The 25,298-nt window shown below is 42.6% G+C and overlaps 2 protein-coding genes across 2 annotated transcripts in view; one reads left to right on the plus strand and one right to left on the minus strand.

The window, feature by feature from the left end:
- The window catches only part of LOC139299419 (nidogen-1-like), a 29,604-nt gene extending 18,888 nt beyond the window's left edge, over window positions 1-10,716 (minus strand). Inside the window, exons 1-2 of the mRNA XM_070922325.1 lie at window positions 10,510-10,716; window positions 722-1,024 (exon numbers count right to left, since the gene is read on the minus strand). Coding sequence (XP_070778426.1) covers window positions 722-1,024; window positions 10,510-10,716 — 510 coding nt within the window. The remainder of the gene's footprint in view (window positions 1-721; window positions 1,025-10,509) is intronic.
- Window positions 10,717-15,144: 4,428 nt separating this feature from the next.
- gpr137bb (G protein-coupled receptor 137Bb) lies at window positions 15,145-19,040 on the plus strand. Its single transcript, XM_070922744.1, has 7 exons — window positions 15,145-15,546; window positions 17,440-17,489; window positions 17,629-17,851; window positions 17,925-18,074; window positions 18,149-18,277; window positions 18,593-18,714; window positions 18,923-19,040. Exons 1-7 carry the CDS (start codon window positions 15,145-15,147, stop codon window positions 19,038-19,040), a joined length of 1,194 nt encoding a protein of 397 aa, XP_070778845.1.
- Window positions 19,041-25,298: the final 6,258 nt, after the last annotated feature.

Below are 25,298 nucleotides of genomic sequence, written 5' to 3' on the forward strand. Positions count from 1 at the left end.
CTTATATAGAACAATTCTGGTACACCAGCGGTAATTACAGCCGATCCCCTGACATTAAACTGCAGCGTGTGGTCACACTCGTGTCGAGAACCATTTTTGGAATAAAATTCATCAATTATCCTTTGCATTTTGGAGCTTTATAGTTATAGGATAGTGAAGTGTATAATCTCCTCAACATTTCTTATATCATCCGATGACACATCAGTTCATAAGAACACCTGTATTTACGTCACTTTGGTCAAACCGTGTGAGAAAGGAGTTCATTATTAAAGCTATAACCATGTGGTCCATCAGCAGGTCAACGTTTTTATTTTTAAGACCAAATACCTTCAAAACTGATGACCTCAGCTGCAGCTGTACTTTGTGTTCAGTGCTAATTAAGCAAATGTTAGCATGTTAAACTGAGACATACTAAATATATTACCTGCTTAATATCAGTATGGTAGCATTGCCATGGTGAGTGTGTTAGCACGCTGACAGTAGCATTTAGCTCAAAGCACCGCTGTGCCTGATTACAGTCTTGTTTAACAGAAAAACTAGAATAGAAATAAATAGAAAAATGTGATTCATTAAAGTTGGTCATTAGGGAACTGAAATATGTGCTGACTGAGCAGGATAATGAAAAATAAACTGCTCTCTGGTGGACAAACTATGTAACATATACACAATATATACAACCCATCCTCTGACTGCTTCCTAAAAACCCAACATGGCCCCTCACCTTAGTGTCCAGACCGTCTCCTCGTCCAGAGGTCCCCTGGGCGGCCATGTTCTCCCAGGTGACGATGAGGACGCTGGTGGGCTCCACTCCATCGTCTCTGGGGAAAGCTTGCCTGATGTGCTCGGCGGCTCGACTCAGTACGTCCGGGCTGCTGTCCTGCCTGAAGTGGACCTTCCCCTGTCCATCACTGTTGTCCAGGTCTCCCAGCAGAGCTGCAATCATTTTGAAATCGGCGGGCATCTTCCCCAGGTACCCCGCCTCAGCCGGAGGCTCGACGACGGCCACAAATCCATTAGTGTTAATCTGGAACAGACGGCAGGAGGTTGATTTGTTAATGAGGGGTCTACTACAGTAGAACTACATATATATATATATATATATATATACAGTAGAACTACATATATATATACATATATACATATATATATATACACACAGTAGAACTACAGTAGAACTGCAGTGTAATACAGTAGAACTACAGTATGATTCATGTGGATTATGTACATATTATGGAAGTCCAGTTCTGCCACTTGAAAAAAAAACCTATTTCATTAAAATCTCATATATTATAAGAATAAATTATAACTTCATATCTTATACCTATGAGATACTTTCTTTACTTATATTATTATTATTATTATTATTATTATTATTGTTATCATTAGGTAGGATGTAATAATTAGGACTTAGTATCGTATAGCATTGAGAAAACGCTATGACTCAATATATCATAATTATGAGAATAATTACTGTTTATTGTTAAAAGCATTTCCATTAGCTTTAGCCATTAGCTTCTTCCTGGTGTCCCTTAGTAATTATGAATTTGTATCTCAGAGAAGAGAAACCTGCTTGTGACATTATTTTAATAATTGTGAGAAACAAAACACTCGATAATGAAGACGTGAAACCTCAGGTGGTGGATTATGGTGAGGACAGAAGACACGAAGAAGAAGAAGAAGAAGAAGAAGAAGAAGAAGAAGAAGAAGAAGAAGACGAAGAAGAAGAAGACGAAGAAGAAGAAGACGAAGAAGAAGAAGAAGAAGAATGTAGATACGATTTGTTAATTTGCTTTAAAACTCTGGCTGTTCGAGTTGGAGTGAGGAGAGTCAGCTGGGTTTGTCCTGTTGCAGACTTCAGTACAGCCACAGGGTTCAGAGAGACCTCCGGTCTCCAGTGAAAAGGTTCAGATCCTGGATTCTCCTACAGCTCTGCTCGCTTTGTCGGCCCACAGGAATTCCACACAATAAGTTCCCCATTCACCCAGAAGAAAAGGATCTTTTTAACCTCATTAAGTCAAATCCGCCTCACAGTTACTGTCTGAGCCAGACCACCGCGAACTGTGACCACGAAGTGCAGCCGAAGACACAACAGCTGCAGTTTATGTCTCAATGACGGCTCAGCTGATTGTCCGCTTTCAGCTTTCATTTCCAACGTTTTCAGTCTTTCAATATGACCGGCGGCCATTTCTCTGTCACCCGAGACTGGAGTTACACTTCAATCAGTTTTCTGCTTGAAATGATTTCAAAATGTGCTTCATTCTGTGTTTTTATTTGACGGGATTTCAGATTAAGAAAAAAATGTAATAAAAATACAGACACGTTATTGTTATCTTAACAAAGTATTCAATGTATCTGCAGATGGCTCTTAATGAATCATTTGTTTAGTGAATGCCAAAATTAGTGAAAAGGTTATTCACACATTTTTGAAGAACCCAAGAAGACGTCCTCAGATGTCTTGTTTAGTCCAAAAGACAACGACTTTCAGTTTACAAAGATATAAAATAAAACAGAAAAGCAGCAAAGAATGAAGATTTTGACTTGGTGTGGTTCGCTGGAGTGAAGCCCTGCGGCCGGTTGGGAAACACCCCGCTGATAATAACGTGAAACAGAGGCTCCTTGTTCACGTCCAGCCGACACCCACAACCTCTGCTTCAGGCTGTCTCTGCAGGACCAACACAGAGACACTGAGAGACTGGGAGAGACTGGGAGACACTGGGAGACAGTGGGAGACACTAGGGGACACTGGGAGACACTGGGAGACACTGGGAGACAGTAGGGGACACTGGGAGACACAGAGACACTGGGAGACACTAGGGGACACTGGGAGAGACTGGGAGACACTGGGAGAGACTGTGATCCGCACAGTCTTCAGGTCTGTCCTCTGATGGCTCGTTGTCTGAGGGGAGACGCCTCCTGGTCCCCAGCTTCACATGGACCATTTGAATGTGTGGCATTCTGGGAAACGCGGTCCCATGATCCTTTAGTAAATCATAACAACAGTAGCAGGGAGCCTGTCTCCGTGAGAGCGACTGATCTGTGGTCAGCACTGACTGATGGGACGTTAATGACCACCTGTCAAACACATGGAGGTCCAGCTTCGACCTGCTGGTGCTGCTTCACTGTTGAAGCTGGTTCAAACTAAAATCTGAACCTGAACCAGCAGCCATTTTAAAATCATTAGCATGTTGCTAACAGAGCAGCCCTCAGGGTTAGTGCACACACACACACACACACACACACACACACACACACACAGAAAACCTTTTTCAGTTTCACGGCGCCCCCTCAGAGGGGAGGTGAGGTCTGAGTGTACCTACTGAAACAGGTAATCTTCATCAGGAATCATCTTCATCATATTTCTCATTTAAACATGAAGTTAGCCGCCGGGGTCGGAGGACAGAGGGGGAGCAGGGAGACCTGGTCCTGGTGTTTGGCTCAGGCCTTAAACACACCAGCAGACATAAACTGTATATCTTACATCTCAGCATGGACACTCAGCCTGGCAGACAGAAGACAGCTGTCCTGTACAGACGGCTGAAAGCTCCTCCTCATCGTGTCCTTGAGTCCTTGTCTTTAACAGGAGAGGACCTCATGTGTTCATACTGGGAGAAGGAGAGTCCCGTCAGCTCCCACGAAGAACCATCAAACGTTTTCTTTCTGCAGAAACCTCAGAGACAGAATCTCAAAACCAGGTCCAACAAATACGAAACCATCTCCATGGTGAGAAAATATAAAGAGCTTCTTTAAATTGAAGCTATAACTCTTCTACATCCGCCTGTTTAGTCCAACATTCAAACCGACACCACCACATTATGGCTGCAGCATGATCACTCAGCCTATCACCAGACACGACATGCGGAACGCTATAAGATGATGATTGAACCTGAGCAGGTGAGATGCAGGTAAATCATAAATATTTACAAGCAACCAGCAGAGAGCTCAAAGGAGGACGCCTCAGCGCTCTGAGGACATGAAAGAAATATCTGAGTCTGAGTCCATGCTGCGAGATGAGGAGATGAAATAAGAGCCAAAGAGGAAAGCTGTCCTGCTTGACTGCCTCTGTAAAGTCTGAAGGGGTTCAGACCCCCGCCCCCCCCCAGAGACTTCCTCCAGAGAAACGCATGAATGACAGCAGCATGTGGGTGAAAGGCCGGGTGTCCCAGCAGGTATCTGACTTTAGAGAAGACGCCTGCAGAGCTGGAGACACTCGAGCTTCATGACAGAGCAGACAGAAAGTCTTTTGTCTGAGCTAACAGCTAACAGCTAACAGCTAACGGCGCCCCCAAACCTTCCACAAGGTAGCAGGCTGAACGGGAGGATGATGACGGGCTCAGGGAGCTGCTTCGTCTCTGTGGCTCTTTCTTAAAGTTTCTTCTTAAAGCTTCTGAGAGTTTTAGGAGCAGAAATACGTGTCAAACATGTCTGAGATGGACGTCAGTAAAATCTTCATGTTGTTGCTCAAACACAGGTTCAACATTGATTCATTTTCCAAACAAGTGATGAAAACGTTCCATTCAACACTCACACTGGGTGTAAATGTGACTACATGAAGTGCTCAAAGAAGTCAGTTTAAGTAAATTGGGATGATTTGTGAGTGGACTGTTGATGGAAACTGAATATTTTAAAAGCTCAAAGGAGAAAAAAATTCAGCCCAAACTTTATTAGGACCATGTGGCTGCCTGGAAAACAACTGATGGTTTGATTTCTAAAAATATCAGCTGGAATATGAAGTCGATGTAATTCGTACTTCAGAGACTAACACTCGAACAATCACTGGTCCTTTAAAAAGAACGACGTGAAATATAGTTTTGTTACATGTTGGACGTCTCTGCTGCATATTTGTGATACTTGCAGCAGTAAATGACCTGTTTGTACATGTAATAATACATGTACTGTTTGAGGACCTGCAGCAGAGAGATCACATGTCCTCCTCGGTGGAAACTTGCCAGGACGTCTCTGACATCACACATGTCCGACCCCTGAGATCATCATTATCAGTGTGAGAACAGCGGAGGGAGGGAACACACTGAGCGCTGCCATCTGGTTTTGGAGGACAGATGTCTCGAATCTATACGTTCCAGATGTGGCAACTCTACGAGGACGCTCCGCTTCCTGCCGAGATCTGAATGTACCACCGGAAAAACCTCCGCAGCAGCAGCTGGAGCCTCATTTTACAATCCACTCTGTTTTCAAACCTGACGTCACTTTGAATGTAAAAGAAAGCTCGAGGAGTGTCACTATAGCACTGATAATTACTGGGGAACCACAGAGCAACAGGATGTCTCATTTGGGGGGGGGGGCAGACACTTAAAAGAGGGGGGCGGTTGCTTTATGGACTGCAGACTCAGGGCGACCAATTAGAGCTTCACACTGTGGGAAAATCCAGCAGAAGAGGCCGAGAGACAAACACTGACAGCTGCCAGTCTGACATTTTATTCTGAAAATCTCCATTAATACAAACCCAGAAACTTCAGATCCCAAAGCTCAAAGAAACTAATGCGTCTAAGTTAAGAGTATTAAAGGTTCCAGTTGAAGGAAAGGTGCAGGTCCTGCTAGTGCCCCCTAGAGGCAGAAATGTTCCTTACACCCCACAATGTGCAACATGTTGGACAACGCAAACTGATGACTGTCCTCACCAGAAATATGACAACAACTAAAAGCAACAACACGTTTATGTTCAACAGGAAGTAGTTTTGATATTCTGACACCAGAGAACCATGACGACGATCCTACACAAGTACTCTCATTTACCTCAACTTAAAGGAACGGTTGGACGTTTTTCGACATTTTCTTTTTGTTAGTCAGTCCTGTCTCACTTCCTGTCTGTGGCTCTCAGCTCACAGCCCATTGGTTCCTACAGAACACGTCAATCTTTAAAAACACCTCACAAATATATATATAAATATATATTCCTCAAACAGCTGCTCGCTGTAGTTTTTATCAAACTAAAAGGAGGAAATAGTGCTTTTGTTGGGGACTATTTTCAGCGGCGGATGAATCCACATCCATACGGGCCATTTTTAAGTTTGTAGTCGTGGTGGTGCTAGAAAAGATGTCATGGACTCACAGATTTCCTCTGATATTTATTGACGAGATGTTTTACGGACTTTGATGTTGATCATGAAGTGTCCGTCGCACAGATTACTGGAAACTGTTGAAAGTCTGACTCTTTTACATTTTGGCTGTTTTAGACTTTTATTTAGACAAAGTTCTTGTGGTTTTGTTTGATGAAAAAGAACTTGAGGAGATTATATTTGTCAGTTCGGCATCGCTACAGAGAACTTGCATCGCATGTCTGAATGCTGAGATCGCTCTGTGGACCACAGTGTTGGACGCAGAGATTCATCCAATCAACTGAAAGTGCAAACAACGTCGCAGCTTGTGGGGTAAAACCAACAGGACACCAAGCGTCCACACATTTCCTGTCCTGTATGTGAACACGACCCGGGGGGGGGGGCACTGTTTAACTGATTTATCCTCCAACAACAAACCTAATGTACATGTCTGCTCAGAGTTGGACACGTTTGGCCTGCAGCGTCTGAAATAACGCGAAACACGGAGGCGACCTTCATCGTGTCCCATCTACTTCCTGTGGAGACATGGGGGACCCGTGTGGTCTGAAGCCTGTTGTTTTAACAGGCGGGTGGAAAACAAATGGTGAAGTGACCGAAACTGAAGAAACAACACTCGACGAGCATGTTGACGAGTTTCAGCAGCAGTTTCTGCATCTAATACGGCCTCAGTTTAACTTGGTTTCCAGTTTTATACTACAAACTAAGAGACGTTTCCTGAGTTTCATCACCAACATCTGCACTTGGTGTGTACCGATAATTTGTAGAAATATGGACTTGATGAAGTGTTAATAATAATCCACGGTCTCGCCTCATAGAGCAGCACCCTCAGCGTATAGTTACAGTATGACCGAAGTCTGCAAGGTCAGAGGGAGGACTTCTGGGTTCACTTTTCTAGTGTGAACACACGAGAAACTTAAAACGTGCCTAGAATTGGTATGCAGTCTGGGACTGGGACACAGCAGCCATCAGCCAGGACGATTTTATTCTATTAAATTCAAGCACGACTGTTTCAAAGATAATTAGTTGAGTAGAGGGAATCTCAAAAAATGGCCAGATTACCCTTTAAGGGGCCGCAGGGAAAAACATTGTTATTGGGCCCTGATTGCCCCCCCCCCCCCCCCCAAACTCTGTATGTGTCCGGTCACCTCCAGGTCCACACAGAAACCCAGGAACCAGCCAGTACTCCAATGCTGGACATGACCCCAAGTTTTCTGTGTGTCTATTCATTTGTGATAATTTGATGAAACACAGCTTTATTTGGACGTGCTCTTGGTGAGTAAAACACAAACCAAAATAATTCAAGTCTTAAACTAGATTTTGACACCGGGACCCTCTACAAAGCAGGGCCAGATACGGCCAGGTGATAATGCTGGACCCGCCTTAGTTGATAATCTACTGTAGGAATACGAATTCCGCCACAGCATTTGCATCTAATCCAAGTACCAAAAACTACTATGAACCTGGGGCTTTTGGGGCCCCCAGGGGGCTGAGGCCCCGAGGCAGTTGCCCACTTTGCCCGTTTGGTAAAACAGCTTTGCTCAAAGAAAAGTTTACACTCAACTGTTTCCTTCTTTCACTCGTCAAGACAATAAAACCAACTTGAATCAAACTGAATTAAAAAATGAGTGAAGTTCAGCATGTTGGAAACAGGAGCGGATGTGTTTCATCTGTGTAGATGCTCCAATCTGGATTAGCTGTCACATGACCTGAGGAATGCATTCAGAGTGTGTGTGTGTGTGTGTGTGTGTGTGTGTGTGTGTGTGTGTGTGTGTGTGTGTGTCGGCTTGATGAAAGGCTTATCTGTGTTGGCTTTTAATTGACTCACATTCCAGCGTCTGTTCACTTAGAGAATCCAACACCTTCGTCTCTGAGTGAAGTGAGCAAACAACAAACCTCCACCTGTGTAACATTTACTCAAGTACTATACTTAAGTATACATTTAAGGTACTTGTACTTTACTTGAATATTTCTTACTCATGCCACTTTCTACTCCACTACATTTATCTGACAGCTTTAGTTACGTTACAAATGAATGTAAATGTTAAAGCACATCTGAAAGGATTAGTCGATTAATCCATTAACAGAAATTAATTAATAATGTGGAGCTTTGTGAAGGCGTCACTTTGGGCTCTGGGTCATTGTGACCAAATGATCGATCCATTAATGGAGAAAATAATCAGCTGATTCATCCACAGTGAACTAATAATCATTAGCTGATGGTTCAGAATGAGCTCCACCTCAACTCCAACAGCAACATCCTGCTTCACATTAATGAGGAGGAATAATCCTCTAATGACAGAATCTATAACAGGGGGACAGACACAGGAGGACAGACACAGGAGGACAGACACAGGGGGACAGACACAGGGGGACAGACACAGGAGGACAGACACAGGAGGACAGACACAGGGGGACAGACACAGGAGGACAGACACAGGAGGACAGACACAGGAGGACAGACACAGGGGGACAGTCACAGGGGGACAGTTACAGAGGGACAGACACAGGGGGACAGACACAGGAGGACAGTTACAGGAGGACAGTTACAGGGGGACAGTTACAGGAGGACAGTTACAGGGGGACAGTTACAGAGGGACAGACACAGGGGGACAGACACAGGGGGACAGACACAGGAGGACAGACACAGGGGGACAGATACAGGGGGACAGACACAGGAGGACAGTTACAGGGGGACAGTTACAGAGGGACAGACACAGGGGGACAGTTACAGAGGGACAGACACAGGAGGACAGACACAGGGGGACAGACACAGGAGGACAGACACAGGAGGACAGACACAGGGGGACAGACACAGGGGGACAGACACAGGGGGACAGACACAGGGGACATCTGACTGCTTATACATTTACTGTAACAGAGTATTTTCACAGTGTGGTATTAGTATCACAAACACTTCAAGGTGTCACCACAAACCCACAAATCAAACACTCCGAGTCAGAAACCAGCAGGACTGATGTGGATCTGAAACCAAGGCAGCAGCTACGACTGCAGGGGGACACACAGAGGCTCTTATTTTGTAAACAGTCACAAAGTGTGTGAGGTGATTAAGAGCCAATAGAAAACCTTATCAGGTGTCAACAAACAAACAGAGCCGACAGAGCGCTCACAGACGAGACAATTCACTTATCAAACACACATTTGCATTTGAAATAGTTCAAATACTGAATTAAGTTGACGTGGCAGTCGAAATGCAATTACTGAAAGGAGTTGACGTGCAAGTTTAATGAGCACTGAATGAAACTGAAGTTGAAGTTCAAGCTCTGAAAGAAATCGAAGTGTAAATTAAAGGCTGAGCTGGAGTTGAAGTCCTGGAAGATGTTGGTGCCGGTTCAAGTGTATAAAGGATGATATCAGTTGAAGTGTTGAAGTATCAGCACTGAAAGCAGTTGAGGTAAACAGAGTGTGAACAGTGGGAGTTGAGGGAGATTTGAAGCGTAAGAATCGAAAGGAGTTAAGGTGTCACTCACTGATTGAACAGAAAACCTTATCGGGCGTCAACAAACAAACAGAGCGAAGACAAAGTGACTGAAATGAAGATTGTATCAAAAGGACACTTAACAGACGGATCAATCATCCTGGATCAATAAACATTAATTACATAGAATTTTAAAAAGTCACTTTAATTCTGGAGTGAACGAAGGCGAGAAGGACGAGACAGATTCACAAAATAACCAAAGATCCCTGATCAAACGTCGTCAGCAGCCCAGTCCAGAAACACTCACTGGAACAAAGACTTAAAGCCAAAGTCCCCTCGACTGCAGCCGAATCTAAACTTATTATTATTATTGTTGTTATTTTAGTGTCCGAGCAGAGTGCAGAGTTATGGGAACATTTGGGGGTTAGAGCTTTACTCCTAAAAGTCATGTAAAGTATCACATGTCACCTTAACATGAGGTGTTCACAGGTTTGAAAACGAATAGATTTGGTGTCAAACTGGTTTCAAAGTGGTTCATCACGTTAGTTATCAAGTAAAAATAAGAAATATCTGCACAATGATGAAAAAGTCCACATGATTTGACTAGGATTTGTTTCTGTTTCATGTTTTCATATTTTTGGCAACATAAGTGAGATGTTAAGGGGAGTCTTGAGCTCTGGCTGGATGAACGGTTACCGGAACAAAAATCAATAATCGATCACTGCAGCTCTACAAGAACTGAAGAGAATTTCAGCCATTTTAAGTTCTATTTGATATTGTTTCATTTCTGAAATGCTTTTTTATTTTGTCTCATTTCTGTTTAACTTGTTGGAACTGAGCGAACAGTCATTCCACCTTAACTGGAGTTAAACTGTAAAACGGAGTTTTGAGGGTTTTACACTGATTCTGGAGCTCTTTGTAAACTTGGATGAATGAACTTCATGGTGAAATCTGTCCTCCTCCCCGTTAAACACACCACCAGCTGGATGTTAAACTCACATAAACTTTGTCGAAGGCTTCCCCGAAGAGGAACACAGATCCGTTGAGAGGCAGCTCGGCGGTGGAGTCCGAGCCGGGCTGCAGCTGCTGGTCTCCGGCCTCTTCTCCGAACTCAAACAGCTCCTCCAGCTCCAGAGCCCGGGTCAAAACGCTCAGGCTCAGCAAGCACGACCAGACCCACAACCAGCTCCGGGACCGGGGACTCATTTTCTCCGTAATGCTCCACAGACGCAGTCAGACCAGCGGTGTTCCCCAGTGAGGAGAGCCGGGGAGGAGGTGAGGACAGCGGGCGACACGAGCAGCAGATACAGCGGCGCGCAGCGGCGGACTGAGGGGAAGGAGAGGCGGGGGGAGAGATGAATGGATGGAGGAGCAGCGGGACTAACAACCTGTGGGGGAGGAGGGGGTTAAATAAATGCTACATGACGTCCGGTCAACTTTATTTTTCAAAATAAAGGTCTTAACGACTGTAAACACCAGAGTCCTGGTGAAGCTGCAGGAGTAGTCCTCCTTCATAGGTAGGTCCATAGTTTTAGAGGTCAGGACCTTTAGAGCTGGGCCTTCCTTCTCTATTTAAATGACAAATATCTCAGAAGACATTTCTATGATGTGTATTTGTATTTTAATGCTTCATGCTTTGTTTTTAAGAGTTCTGCAGACGTGAAGATTAAGGAAGCTGCAGTCTGCTGTGTGCACGTACAGTGACTGTATCTGCATTAAACAGCATGCTGTAGCGTCCCCATGGCAATGACAACAGGCAGATCCCAACACTATAACAGTAACATTAAGGAGAGATGTTTACTTGTATTATTATATGTGCTGTTCATGTCACACGTTATAGGTTAAGCTGAGTGTTATATATTTATATAACTGCTGCAGACAAACAATACATCACAATAAGACACAAAACAACCCTGTGATGGAGACACTGTGGGTCCTCAGCTTGTCTTTGGTTCAGTCAACACGTTGATTCAGGACACTGTCGCCCTCTAGTGGACAGAATCCAACTGTGTCACTACATCCTTTACTTTCCCTCCTCTCTCCTCCCTTTGTCTTTGTTTTTTCCTTCCGTTTTCATCCTTCCATTCGTTTTCTTCCCATCCAATCCTCTCTCCACTTCCCCTTTATTTATTTCACACTTTCCTCCTCTAATTTCCCTCCTGTCCTTGTATTTCCTCTTCAACCTTTCTTCATCCTCAGTCGTGTCAGTAATGCTCATCATGCAGCTGTCAGACCTTTCAGCTCCTTCACTGAGCCACGTTTTTTATTTTTAACTGTTGAACGTTTTACAATGCGGTGTTACTGTGTTATACGTAGGGAATCTGAATACTTCTGTATCGTGTTGTATGTAGGCTCCTTGATTCAGACCGAACAAGAACAGGAGGAGTTCAGTGGGTTCAGCTGCTGCCGGCTCCACAGAACAAGAATAAAATCCTCACAGAGCTTTACAATATTTATGTTCTGTCAAGATGCATTTCATCCTGGCAGTACAGCAAAAAAGCACTTTGGAAGATGTATTTTTAAAAGTGTGTTCCAAAAACATACATACATTACTTATTTTGACTATTAACTTGTAATTCTTACATCCAACAAAGTTTTTCACGAAACATATCGCTTTTTATTCTATACTGCAGAAGAAGCAGTATTCGTTCACCTGGAAACATACAGGTTTTTCAAGTTTAATCATCTTGTTAAACCTTATTTAAACCCATTTAATGTAATGTTTCGTATCTTACAGTAAGTGGAAGAAGTGGTACTCAGATCCTTTACCGAAGTGAAAGTATCAATACATTACTGTAAAAATACTGCATTACAAGTAGAGGTCCTGCATTCAGGCCGACTTCAACAAAAGTACAAAAATATGATCAGCTTCTTTAGTTATCATCAGTAAAAGTACATGTTCTGCAGTAAAATGTTCTCCTGTGACTGATATCTGATTCTGGCATTATTAGATTGTTACTGACGCATCAATGTGAGAGCAGCATTTACTGTTGGAGCTGCTCGAGGTGGAGCTAGTTTAACTACTTTATATACTGTTAGCTAGTTTAACTACTTTATATACAGTTAGCTTGTTTAAACTACTTTATATACAGTTAGCTTGTTTAACTGCTTTATATACAGTTAGCTAGTTTAACTACTTTATATACAGTTAGCTAGTTTAACTGCTTTATATACAGTTAGCTTGTTTAACTACTTTATATACAGTTAGCTAGTTTAACTACTTTATATACAGTTAGCTTGTTTAGCTACTTTATATACAGTTAGCTTGTTTAACTACTTTATATACAGTTAGCTTGTTTAAACTACTTTATATACAGTTAGCTAGTTTAACTACTTTATATACAGTTAGCTAGTTTAACTACTTTATATACAGTTAGCTAGTTTAACTACTTCTTTATATACAGTTAGCTAGTTTTAACTACTTCTTTATATACAGTTAGCTAGTTTTAACTACTTCTTTATATACAGTTAGCTAGTTTTAACTACTTTACATACAGTTAGCTAGTTTAACTACTGTATATACAGTTAGCTAGTTTAACTACTTTATATACAGTTAGCTAGTTTAACTACTGTATATACAGTTAGCTAGTTTTAACTACTTTATATACAGTTAGCTAGTTTAGTCCAGTGGTTCCCAACCTAGGGGTCAGGCCACTCCAAAGGGTCTCCAGATAAATCTGAGGGGTCGTGATGATTAATGAGAGAGAGAAGATGAAAAAAATAAGTACTGATACACAAATGTAAATTACTTTTTCAGACTTCTTATTTTCATTCCCCTCTGAAAAGTAGTGGAGTAGAAGTATACGGTAACATTAAATGGAAATACTCAAGCACAATTTTGAGATACTTAAGTGCAGTACTTGAGTAAATGTACTTAGTTACTTTCCACCACAGCTTACAGTTACAACAGATGTGTGGGCCTATAACCTGCATCAACTACACATACTATAAAATAACAGTTTAATATGACAAAACATAATTTGATTTTACAATTGACTTTTTACTTACAATCTCCTAATTAAAGGAAGCCATTTCTTATATATAACATATATATATATATATATATAGAGAGAGAGGAGTATTGTATATTATCTATAGGATAATCATTTAACACGTTATATAAAACATGACTGCTGTATAATAAACATATTTGGGTAGAGGTACAACATATGCTACAAAAGGACATATTAAACACTTAGACATTCAATAAAAGGTGTTGTAATGATAATGTTGTCATTTATTTTCAACCTGAAGATGATTTGAGACAAATATTTAAAGTATTAAAATTATTTGGTTCAAATCGACATCATCTCACAACATGAAGGCAAAAATAGAATAAAAATGGGGTGTGTATCTTTGTCGTCAGTGTGTTGAGATGAGCTGCACAGCATCCTCTGTTATCTAACAACCTGCCTGTTATATAATAACAGAGAGGAAAAACTGCAGAGAGAGAGAAGAGGAGGAGGAGGAGGAAGAGGAGGAGGGCTATATTAGGATTAGACTGATATCAGGGTCGATACTGGCCATTCATTCATACTCCAGTCTGACTGATGCTAAATCTATATTTACTACAGAACGGGTCAATATTGTACTAGTTGTGTGCATGTATGTAAGCTCCATGTCCAGAGATCTAAATGTTGTTTTAGATGCTCATCACATATATATAATAAATAAATATAAATATATATATATTCTTTTACTATTGAGAGAATTTGGGGGGATTAAACATGGACAAATTTAAAGACACTGCTGAGGCTCTAATAAATTATTATTTTGCATTTTTGACATGTACATTTTCCACATTTAGTTAATTTGAATGACATGTTGTGATCAAAGTATTCACTTCTTGCAGAGTTTTACACTGGTTGAACTTTGACATGTGAATACACACCATCAACATATTGGTTTTCAAAGCCCTGTGTCAAGTGTGGGACTGTATAAATGTGCCTTGTTGTTTTAAAGTAGTTAACTTCAGTCATTTATCTGTCTATTATTTCGTTAATTCACCCTATTATTCATTCATGACTGTTAATTAGTTCATTGGCTCATTCATTCATTCATTCATACAAAGATAAGAGGAAAAATCATGAAAGTATTCAAACATACTATTTCATAAAAAATACTCTTAAATAATTGCATTTCTCTGCCGCAAAACACATTCATCTACATCCACCAGTATCTGTCTGATACGGCCAATAAAAACCAGTATCAGTCGAAGGCGCCTGTATGATGCTGCTGTGACACAGTGTGTGTGTGTGTGTGTGTGTGTGTGTGTGGTGGGTGGGACCACAGATCCCAGTTTACCTCTCTCTCCTTCCAGATCCATCTCTCCACCTTTCTCTCCTCTCTGCAGCATCCTCCTCCTGCTCAGCCAATCGCCTGTTGGGGAGTGTAATCATGTGACCAACAGCCACCAATAGCTCTGCAGCAGGCACCGGCAAAAAGAGGGGAGGTGTCTCTCCTCCTCCTCCTCTTCTCTGTGAGTCAGACGGTGTGTCTGGAGGAGAGTCGATGGATGTGAAGGATCCGTCTAACGAGCTGAGACACGTTTCTTCTTCTTCACCCGGAGATAAGAGGCTGCCGGTCTGTCTGTAACCCCCTCTCCCTCCCTCCCTCTCCTGGGGAACACGGGGGATGAATGGGGAGGCGATGGAGGGGAACCCGGCACAGGAGCAGCAGCATGCCGGTAACGGCACCCACCTTCCTCCTCCTCCCACCATCACGCCGGCCATCCCCCCCTATGTGAAGCTGGGTCTGACCATCGCCTACACCATCTTCTACTCGTTGCTGTTCGCCTTCGTCTACGCCCAGCTCTGGCTGGTGCTGCGATACCGACACAAGCGGTTCAGCTACCAGACGGCCTTCCTGTTCCTGTGTCTGCTGTGGGCCGCCCTGCGCGCCCTCCTCTTCTCCTTCTACTTCAGAGACTGTGTGACCGCCAACGCACTCGGACCCTTCGCCTTCTGGCTGCTCTACTGCTTCCCCGTCTGCCTGCAGTTCTTCACCCTCAGCCTCATGAACCTCTACTGTGCACAGGTGAGGGGGACACTGCTGCTGGTGCTGGTACTGGTGGAAGAGTCACTGGTGATACTGGTAGCATAAAGGCTGGCCCACAATGTTCTTTAAAGAGTAACATAACAGCAGCTCCAGTGCTTTAACTTCTCTCCTGGCTGCAGTGATGTAGAAGTGTACTCTAGGGTGTGTCAGTACACTGTGACATCACTGTTGGGTGTGGTTACAGGTGCAACATTTCTGACCACACCCATCAGCGATGCAACAGTCTTGAACTTTCAACCAGAGAGGGCAGGTAAACACTGTTTTTCAGCCTGTTTTCAGTTATTCCTTAACCTCTTAAACCCTGTTGGACCCATCAGTGTGTCCATCAATATGAACTCAAGTCGAGCAGCAAGTATTGTTTAAACACCCAAAACTTTGTCATAATTCTAGTCGAGATCTTTAAGTCTCCAAAGATACCAAATAAGTTACAGTTACAGACCTCTAATTTGGATTCTAACGTGGTGTCGTGTTTATTGACAGTTATTTCTGGAGGTTGGAGAAACAATCAATCAGTAAGGTTGGTAGGTGGGATTGAGAATAGAAACATGCTCCTCCTACACAAGATACATCCATGAAAAATAACAACATAAAAAAGGCCACAAAAATGTGACAAGCTTGGATGAGATGGACGCAGGTGTCCAGGTCGTTGTAAGTCAACATAACTCAAACTCAAATAGCAAGAAATTTAAAGGAAAATTCTGGGGTTCAAGTAATTATCGAGTTCAGAAGCGACAGAAAAGATTTGAGCAGATTGTGACTTTGGTGTGTTGTTAAAACAGCGGCTATTTCTGAAACTGTGCTACATGAAACTAGGGCTTATGAGCTATACTGCAGCCAGCCAGCAGGGGGCGATCGAGGTGTTTTGGCTTCACTTTTGGGGAGCTGTCATGTCGTCCATCTTTGTATACAGTCTATGGGACAAACAGATTTGTCTCAATTCACTGCCTTCATAAAGCAACATTTCTCCTGCACATAAAGTCATTGAGAGAAATTTGCTCAAGGACACTTGTACTTGTGGAGAGGAGGAGCTGGGAATCGAACCACCAACCCTACATGAAATGGCCCACCCACTCACCTGAGCTGCAGTCGCCCTGCAGTCGTTCAGTCAGTTTGAGGGTCTTTGTTTTGGGTTAAATGGAAACAAACATGAGAAGATGCAACCTGAACCATCCCGTTGTTCGTGATCGTATACGCATGTTGGACTGAGTGATTTGGGGCGATCAGTGAAGCAGCTGCCTCTCCTCCTCATTCATCCACAGCAGCTGGTGGATTCGGAAATAGACCAGAGCATGAAGATTCTTTTCAGAATAGAAATGAGCACTTTACCAGCAGCAGCTTCCTGAGAGCTGAGATGACGCAGGTTTTTCCGACCAAACGCTTTGGTGTCTTATTTCCTTAATGAGGCCACCTTCAGTCAGAGAGGAGGGACTAATCGATGAAATGAGCTGCAGACTGTTGGCTCTCTCGAGACATTCGGCATCTTCCACGGTCATGGACAGTTTACATCCCGGGCTCTGTTGAACCTTTTGAACCAATGCCCTCCACACAGTCAGTCCACAGGTTGGTGTCTCAGGGATCACGCTCGAAAAGAAGCGGCTCGTACGACGTGTTGTACGACCACAGAGATTAAAGCTGTTTATAGTTGTTCCAAACGGACACACTCAAAAGCCGATCGCCATAGATAGGCACATTTTCAGACAGTCTCTCCTGGAAGACATTCATGGTGTTGGACTCTTTTGTAAGTTGTGTAAAGAATTAAAGTTCAAACCCCAGCTCCTTTCACCTCCTCACAGCAGGACAATCACAGAGGGTGTGAAACAGGCTGAAAACAGCTGTAAGTGTGTAATCAACCTTTTTTCTTTTCCCTCACAGGTTTACTTTAAGGCGAAGTCCAAGTACACACCTGCACTGCTTAAGTACAGGTAACTTCTTCAACCAACTCATTCTGACTGACTGACATGTTTAAAATGTAGTTAGAGGTTAAAGATGGTACTGAGGATAAACCCTTCTAGAGATCTTTCAGAGTCCAGACCAGCTCTGTCCTTGTCCCCCCTCCTCCAGACTTCCTCTGTATCTGGTCTTCTTGGGCGTCAGTCTTCTCTTCCTGGTGGTTAATCTGGTCTGCGCCCTGCTGGTCAAAATGACCGCCGCTGACGTCAAGACCATCGTCCTGGTGAGGGTCACCATCAACGACAGCCTGTTTGTCCTCTGCGCCGTCTCGCTGTCCGTCTGCCTCTACAAGGTCGCCAAGATGTCGCTGGCCAACATCTACCTGGAGTCAAAGGTAAAGGTTTCTCAATATTTACATGTAAATACCAATTAAAATGAATCAGAAAGAATGATACCTGTGTGTGCAGGGGACGTCGGTGTGCCAGGTGACTCTGATCGGCATCATGGTGGTGTTGCTGTACGCATCGCGGGCCTGTTACAACCTGGTGGTGCTCGCCCTCACCGACATCGAGACCATCAACTCCTTCGACTATGACTGGTACAACGTCTCAGACCAGGTGAGGTCGGCCACAGGTGTCTGTTCATGTGCTGTTCACTGGTTCCGAGTCTTACCTTTGACCTGCGTCTCCAGGCGGACTTGCGTTCGTCGCTGGGAGACGCTGGTTACATCGTGTTCGGGGTGATTCTGTTCGTCTGGGAGCTGCTGCCCACCTCGCTGGTCGTCTTCTTCTTCAGGGTCCGACGGCCGCCTCAGGAAAGGGTCAGTCCTCCTGGCAGGGTCAGGTGACCTCTGACCTCTGCAGTACTTGCACTTGGTTGTTTTTCAGCTACAGCATGGCTCTAGGAATGGCAATGTCAATGGGTCGGTCAGTCCACTGGTTTTGTCCAGACTGAAATATCTCAACAAATATTGGAAGGATTGTCTTACTGACTTTGAACCCCTGACTTTTCCTCTAGCGCCATCACCATCATAATGCTGAACCATGATGCTGAGCCTTTTCACAGCTGGTGTTGGATTTTATCAGCGGAGCTTCTGTGTTTAGTCTTTACTGATAATGAGTCTTTGTCTCCTCAGAGCACCGCTGGGATACCGAACCACGTTCTCTCCTCCAGAGGATATTTCTTTGACAACCCTCGTCGGTACGACAGTGACGATGACCTGGCGTGGAGCATTCCTCCCCAGAATGCATCAGCAAGGTACAAACATCATCACTGATGTCACCGTTCAAGTACAATACTTCAAGTACAAGTACTTAGTTACTCTCCAGCACTGACGATTATATATATGTATCACAGGTTGGTGTCAGGTTAACATGGAATGGTGTACAGTCAGTCGTCCACATGTTGTCCATCTCGTCCTCCAGCAGAGACAGAATACACTGACAGTTTCTCGTCTCTCTGACAGTCTTTCCTCCGACTGCTACGACTGGGGCAGCCGCCACAGCAGCTTCACTGTGCACACCAACGGTGACGAGCAGCGCCTGACCGCCGCCGCCGCCGGAGAGCTGCACCCTTACCCATGATCCCCCTCTTCACTGTACAGCATCACTCTGCACTTTGACACCGATCAGTTATTGTGTTTCTCGTCATCACTGATGTCCGTACAGTCACAGCAGAGACTGTAAAGAGGACACCAGGATGTTTTAACAGGGTTCATACTCGGCTTTTATTCAGCCTGTTGAAATGTTTTGACCTTCGTCGTTCACCACACAACATATTGCTACTGTAGCGCCCCCTCAGGCCAGTCCAGTACACAACAACACTCCAATAATAGAGCCAGTCATGGTAAATGTTTGGAGAATACCCAAATACCCCTGTTCATTAATATTCAGGTTTTGCACAAAGATGAATTGTACAAATTTTCAAGGGAGTTTCAGTTTCATAACGACCATTTAAATTGGTCGAGCTGCTGCGGTGCCACCTACAGGTGAAATGCCATCACATTTTGCAGGAATTCGGTTGAAAAGTCAGAATGTGTTTAAGATAACTTTTGTCAAACAGGCCACGCTTTTAATTTGGCAACCAATTACAGGAAACGGTTTGAAACCTCAAGTAAAACACATCCAGATATTTACCAAACTTGGCTGTGGGTGGGATTAAATTTGTAGAGGTGGTTAAAACAAAAAAGAAAGGAAGAGTTCAGGAATTAAAATGCTTCATAAACGATCACAAATAATAGTATAATAGATACACAAACAAAAGGAACTAAAAATCTAAGCAGGACTCTGAGGCTGTATTTACACACAGCGATGCTTTGAGCTAAATGCTAACAACAGCATGCTAACATGCTGATGTTCACCATCTTAATCTTATTTGAGTTCATCCCGAGGGGAACATGAAGGTCTGAACCACATTTCATCACAATCCATCCAACCGCTGTCGAGACTCCCAGATGAACCGACACGTTGCCGAAGAGCTCCGAGAAGCAAAACGCCCAAAAGGTTTTGTGACATTCAAGATTCGGCGTTCGTCCACATTTACCTCGATCAACACACTGAAAACAGGCTCATCAAGTGTTTTTAATCACCACGTTTCTCTGTAATAAAGATATAAAGACGTGGATCCACAACCAGGTTTTCCAGACTAACTCTGTGTAGGAGCCCTGCTTCAGAGAGAGTCCCGGTTCTTCAGACCCACAGTATGTAGACGACGTAGTGATGAATGTTTTAGAGAATGTTTCGTGATCATTTGGGGAGTTTTTCACTGAGGATTACTCAGTCCAATAAATCTGTTCATGATAATGATTCCCATTTAACTCCAGATGTGGATGTGATTTGTTTGATCACTTGAGCTGCTGACAATCTGACAGCTTCATGAAGCTTCATTAAGTCTATTTTAACATTAAACTTTAGCCTGCAAATGAAATTTAATGAAATGAAATTTTCTGAATAATCCTTGAAAAACTCCTTGACACACACACACACACGTGCACTGTTTGTTGATTTAACATAATCAATATCCTGTAAATATCAATAACCAGACAGCTCCGTGTTGTTTTGATGTTCACCTCAAAATATCAACGTATTAACAAGTGATTTAATCTTGGGTTGAGTTTTAATTTGACTTCTTTTTAAATAAATAACAATATTTGTTAACTCTGAAATGATTTGAGTTTTGATAAAGTTTTGTTGTTTTTACATTAAAAAAAACTTTTAAAACTCTGGAACGCAGTGAAACCATCAGACTGTCCGAGTGTAAAAATCAGAAGAAATAATGGATTTAAGACTTAACTCATTGCCTTTTTGTTAATATGGACTTTGTTTTGCAGCGCTGACGTTTCTGTAACGATGTTCAGAGAAAAGCTTCAACTCTATATTTCTAACAGACGCAGGTTTTGTAAGTTATTTGTACAGAGTCGCACCGATGTCCTGTTTAGTGTTTGTGTGTTTGTGACGTGTTGATACAAAAACTAACACTTCAATAAAATGACCTTCTGGTCGTCATCACAACAAACACGCGTTCAGGATTTAACTCTTCTTCTGTTCCGTTTCATCCTTTCGGGTAAAAACTGAACCAAATGAAACGAACCGGATTCAACGTGTTCCTGAGCGAGTTTAAGAGATGCTGAGATCTGGACTTTTAATGTGTCCAACACGTTTGTTTAGGAGCAAAAACCTGCAGAAGTAACGACATTCCCATCAGCCTCAGCTGCACTCTGTTTACTGCTAGTTAGCAAATGTTAGCATGCTAACATGCTAAACTACAATGGTGAACATGGTAAACATTATACCTGCTAACGATTAGCATGCTAGCATTGTCGTGTGAGTATGTTAGCATGCTGATGTTAGCATTTAATATAGCCTCACAGAGCAGCTAGCATAACTGTAGACTGTAGCCAGGCCAGCTGTTTCCCCTTGCTTCCAGTCTTTATGCTAAGCTAAGCTAAGCTAACCACACCCTGACTCCAGCTCTATACCTGAAGGTGCCCTGTGGAGTTTTCATGTACAAAGTTTAAATAGTCTTCTTCTTCACTACCTTTGTTGCAGCGTTATACATGTTCTGGTGTGTTACCACCACCGACAGGCGGACTGCAGCTCCGGGTGGTCAGACCTCCACCGGGACCCTTTAACACATGAGACGACAAGAAAGTGAAGAATCTTCACGTCTAACGACAGAGACAAAGAAAATATTGTTACGGTTTAAGTATTTTTCTGCATCAGTCGGGAACCGGATCCAGATTACAACCACAAACCAAACAGAGTCAGTGATGTCCAGAAATATTTATTCCTCTGTTCAAATAAATATACTCAACAGGTACACACATCAACATGGTGCAACTATATATATTCATAGAGATCTGAGAGCAAAAGAAAACGTCAGCCTGTGCTGCCTTTTACAAACTGTACAGATTTGGATTCCACGTGAAGAGCGTGAAGATCTGAAGCAGAGACGCCCTCTTGGTTGTTTTGTCTTTTTCCAAAATAGCGATTTAGTTTTAAGGCTGTCGAGCGAACTGTTCAGGACGTCCAGCTGCTGGAGGGCATGCAAGGCTCAGAGGAAGGCATGCGCACACACACACACACACACACACACACACACACACACACACACTTTGTGCCTCATATCATTTCTGTCTCACATCCACACAAACAAACAAACAAACAAAGACAGGCTCTCTGATGGAGGCTGGAAGCCGACGCCGACATGATGATAAACTAAATTGTAACTGAAAACTTACAGAAGCAAAAATGTAAGTAACAACTACTGAGTACTAAAATTTTAATACCACTGAACTGAAACATTTTACTTTGAAAACCATCGATCTGACCCTGTTTTGAATTTCAAGAAGATTATTTAAAATTTTGTAATTTCAAAAAAAAATGTTGTATTTATCTTTTAATTCAACCGAATTTGAGCAACTTTAAATTTAGACTTACATTTTATATTTGAGCAACTTGAACACAGTTTTTGGAATATTGGATACTTTCCGTATTCAGAAAATACATTTTACATTCAGGTTTCAGTTTCTTAAAAGACTCAAATGCTTACAGCCTTTCATTCACATTTACAAATATATATAACGTTATTCTTATTCAATGGTGTAATTACAAACATTTAATGAAATAAAGATTAAATGTGTTAGTAACTCTATTTCATTATTCTGTGAATAAATAACGTGGTTTTCAAAAAGGCTTTTGAATTTTACAAATCTTATTTATAGTTTTTGTTTCATTCCAAATGTCAACTGGCAATTTTAAGAATTATTTTTTAACTTTTTAAACTGACTTTTTTAGTTGCATCATTTTCAATGATCAGTTTTACAAATTCACTTTATAAAACTTTAATCATTATTCGGTTGTCACACTCAGGCCTCCGTACCCTCACTCAGAAACACAAACAAATGTTGTCATGAACACACACACACACACACACACACACACACACACACACACACACACACACTGTTTCCTGTCTCGTTGGGTTGTTTCCTCTCTGAGAAGCTTCTGAACCGTCACGGTCAAAACTTCACATTTAACACAATCAGCAGATATTTCACTCAACTTCCTGTTTCCTGTTCGACCCTTCAGCTCTTTTCCTCTCTGATAATGTTTCAGATTTAGAAACTGACCTACAACAAGCTCCACTGATCAAAATCTTCACGTGATGATTCAGTTTGATCGATCAGAGGAGGAGGGATCTGATCAGAGGAGGACAGCCTGGGAGACAAAACTCAGGGACCTTCATCTCCAAATAAACACGAGATGCCATTTTTGACCAACAGGAGTTGTTGAAATTTTTGAAGTTTCAGATGTTTCGGACTGAAGCTGACATCTAAAATATTTGATTTTAACACAGTAATAAAAAAATAACCCTTAAAGCACGCGACAGGGCCAAGCAGAAGCTGGAACTTTACTGTTAACATTACTTATTATTTTGTTGTTAATTCTTTTTAAAACCTACTTCAGATTTTAAACAGCCAAAATATATAAGTGACATATCAGCCTAACCCTCATTTAAACTGTATGAGCAGAAAAACACTTAAACATATCTGAAAAGCCACAACGTACTGTAAAACATCTCTAGGTCTCCAAACTATCAAAGAACCGATAACGTAGAAGAACATTTCCTCCATCACAAGCAAACAAAAATACATGAAATATGTCGTTAAATTCTTTGGTCCACTTCATATCAGTAAAAATCGGAGTGAATCTGTCAGAGCTGATGAAGCAGTGAGGCCGTCATTATATTTAAACTGAGACTCCGACAGCCGCGAGGCGCCGACTACAACAACTGCAGAGGAAACTTCACGTCTGTCATTCAGGTCTTTGTGTTTGATTGACAGCTGTCTCAGCCTATCACGTTCAGCTTCAGAAACCTACAGGTGGCGTACAGTCTCATGACGTCGGCGTGCTCTGCGTCATTCGCTTGTTTGGCGTTGCTTATCGATTATTGATCGGAGTTCATCCTGATATTCACGCCTCATGTTTGTGATCGTTCGGCTGTTTCTGGATTAAACACCTTGTTAAAGAACAAGTCGGGTGATGTTCTGTTCTTCTTCACGTTCAGACACAAAGCAGCACTGAACGTATCTACTAATGTGTGATATACTGTGTACTGTGTGATATATCACAGCCTGATACATCATCATCATCTTATTATTATTATTATTATTATTAAAACTCATCAGTGAGCCTCACTGTGTCACATGTTCCTTCATCACCATGAACACCCACACTGTAGTTTATCTGGACTCAGTCCCACACACACCGTCCTGCTGTCACAAACACTCACTAGAGCTCCACATGTGGATTCATCCGCCGCTGAAAATAGTCCCCAGCAGATGCTGTTAGTTTGATAAAAACTACAGCGAGCAGCTGAAAAGTAGTTTCCTGCAGCTGCAGGACATTAAACTATATATCTGTGAGGTGTTTCTAAAGATTCACGTCTTCAGTAGGAACCAATGGGCTGAGAGCTGAGAGCCACAGACAGGAAGTGAGACAGGGAGTGAGACAGGACTGAGACGGACTGACAGGTTGCTGGTTTGGGTCTGAACATGGAATATAGAAGAACACCAGACTGATCCTTTAAGGAGAATGTTTTTTGCCTCACCCCTTCAGAGCGGTCAGCTCCTGAAACACCTCCACCTGCTGACCTGCCGACACGCTGGAATACAACCCCTCTGGGTCCAGGTGCGCCCCCGTTTCACTCTGACGTACAGCGTGAAATTAAATACTCAAGCAATAATTCATCTCAAGAGAAACGAATAAATCCTAGATTTTCTGTTTAAATAAACTGCGATTAAAGTTGTGCTTTAAGACAACAGGCTGAAGCAAAAAGAGGACCGGAGAAAAGTACAAAATACACAGCAGCAACTAGACAGACAGACAGACAGACAGACAGGCAGGCAGGCAGGCAGACAGGCAGACAGGCAGCATCATGACCCATCCAGACACACAGAATCATTAGTTATCACAAAGATCTGCTACTGTATCAAGTTTATGGTTATTTATCTATGGAATCAAGTCATAGTCCATTATTTTATAGCTGCAACTGTTGATCATCTACACACACACACACACACACACACACACACAAACAACCACACACACACACAAACACACACACACACACACACACACACACACCTTCTAGCAAGCTGACATAAATTAGGCCTGAGATGGTAAACACGAGCTGATTGGTCCAGATCCTCAAGCTTTGAGCCACAAACTTCTCTAAAAACAACAGCAGAAAGAAGAGGAAGAAGAGGAAGAAGAGGAAGAGGAAACAACAAAAGAAAACCAAAGAAAACAAACAGGCAGCAGCGTCCTGACGGTTCGGAC

Source organism: Enoplosus armatus, chromosome 2, assembly GCF_043641665.1.
Source record: "Enoplosus armatus isolate fEnoArm2 chromosome 2, fEnoArm2.hap1, whole genome shotgun sequence".
Classification (NCBI taxonomy): domain Eukaryota; kingdom Metazoa; phylum Chordata; class Actinopteri; order Centrarchiformes; family Enoplosidae; genus Enoplosus; species Enoplosus armatus.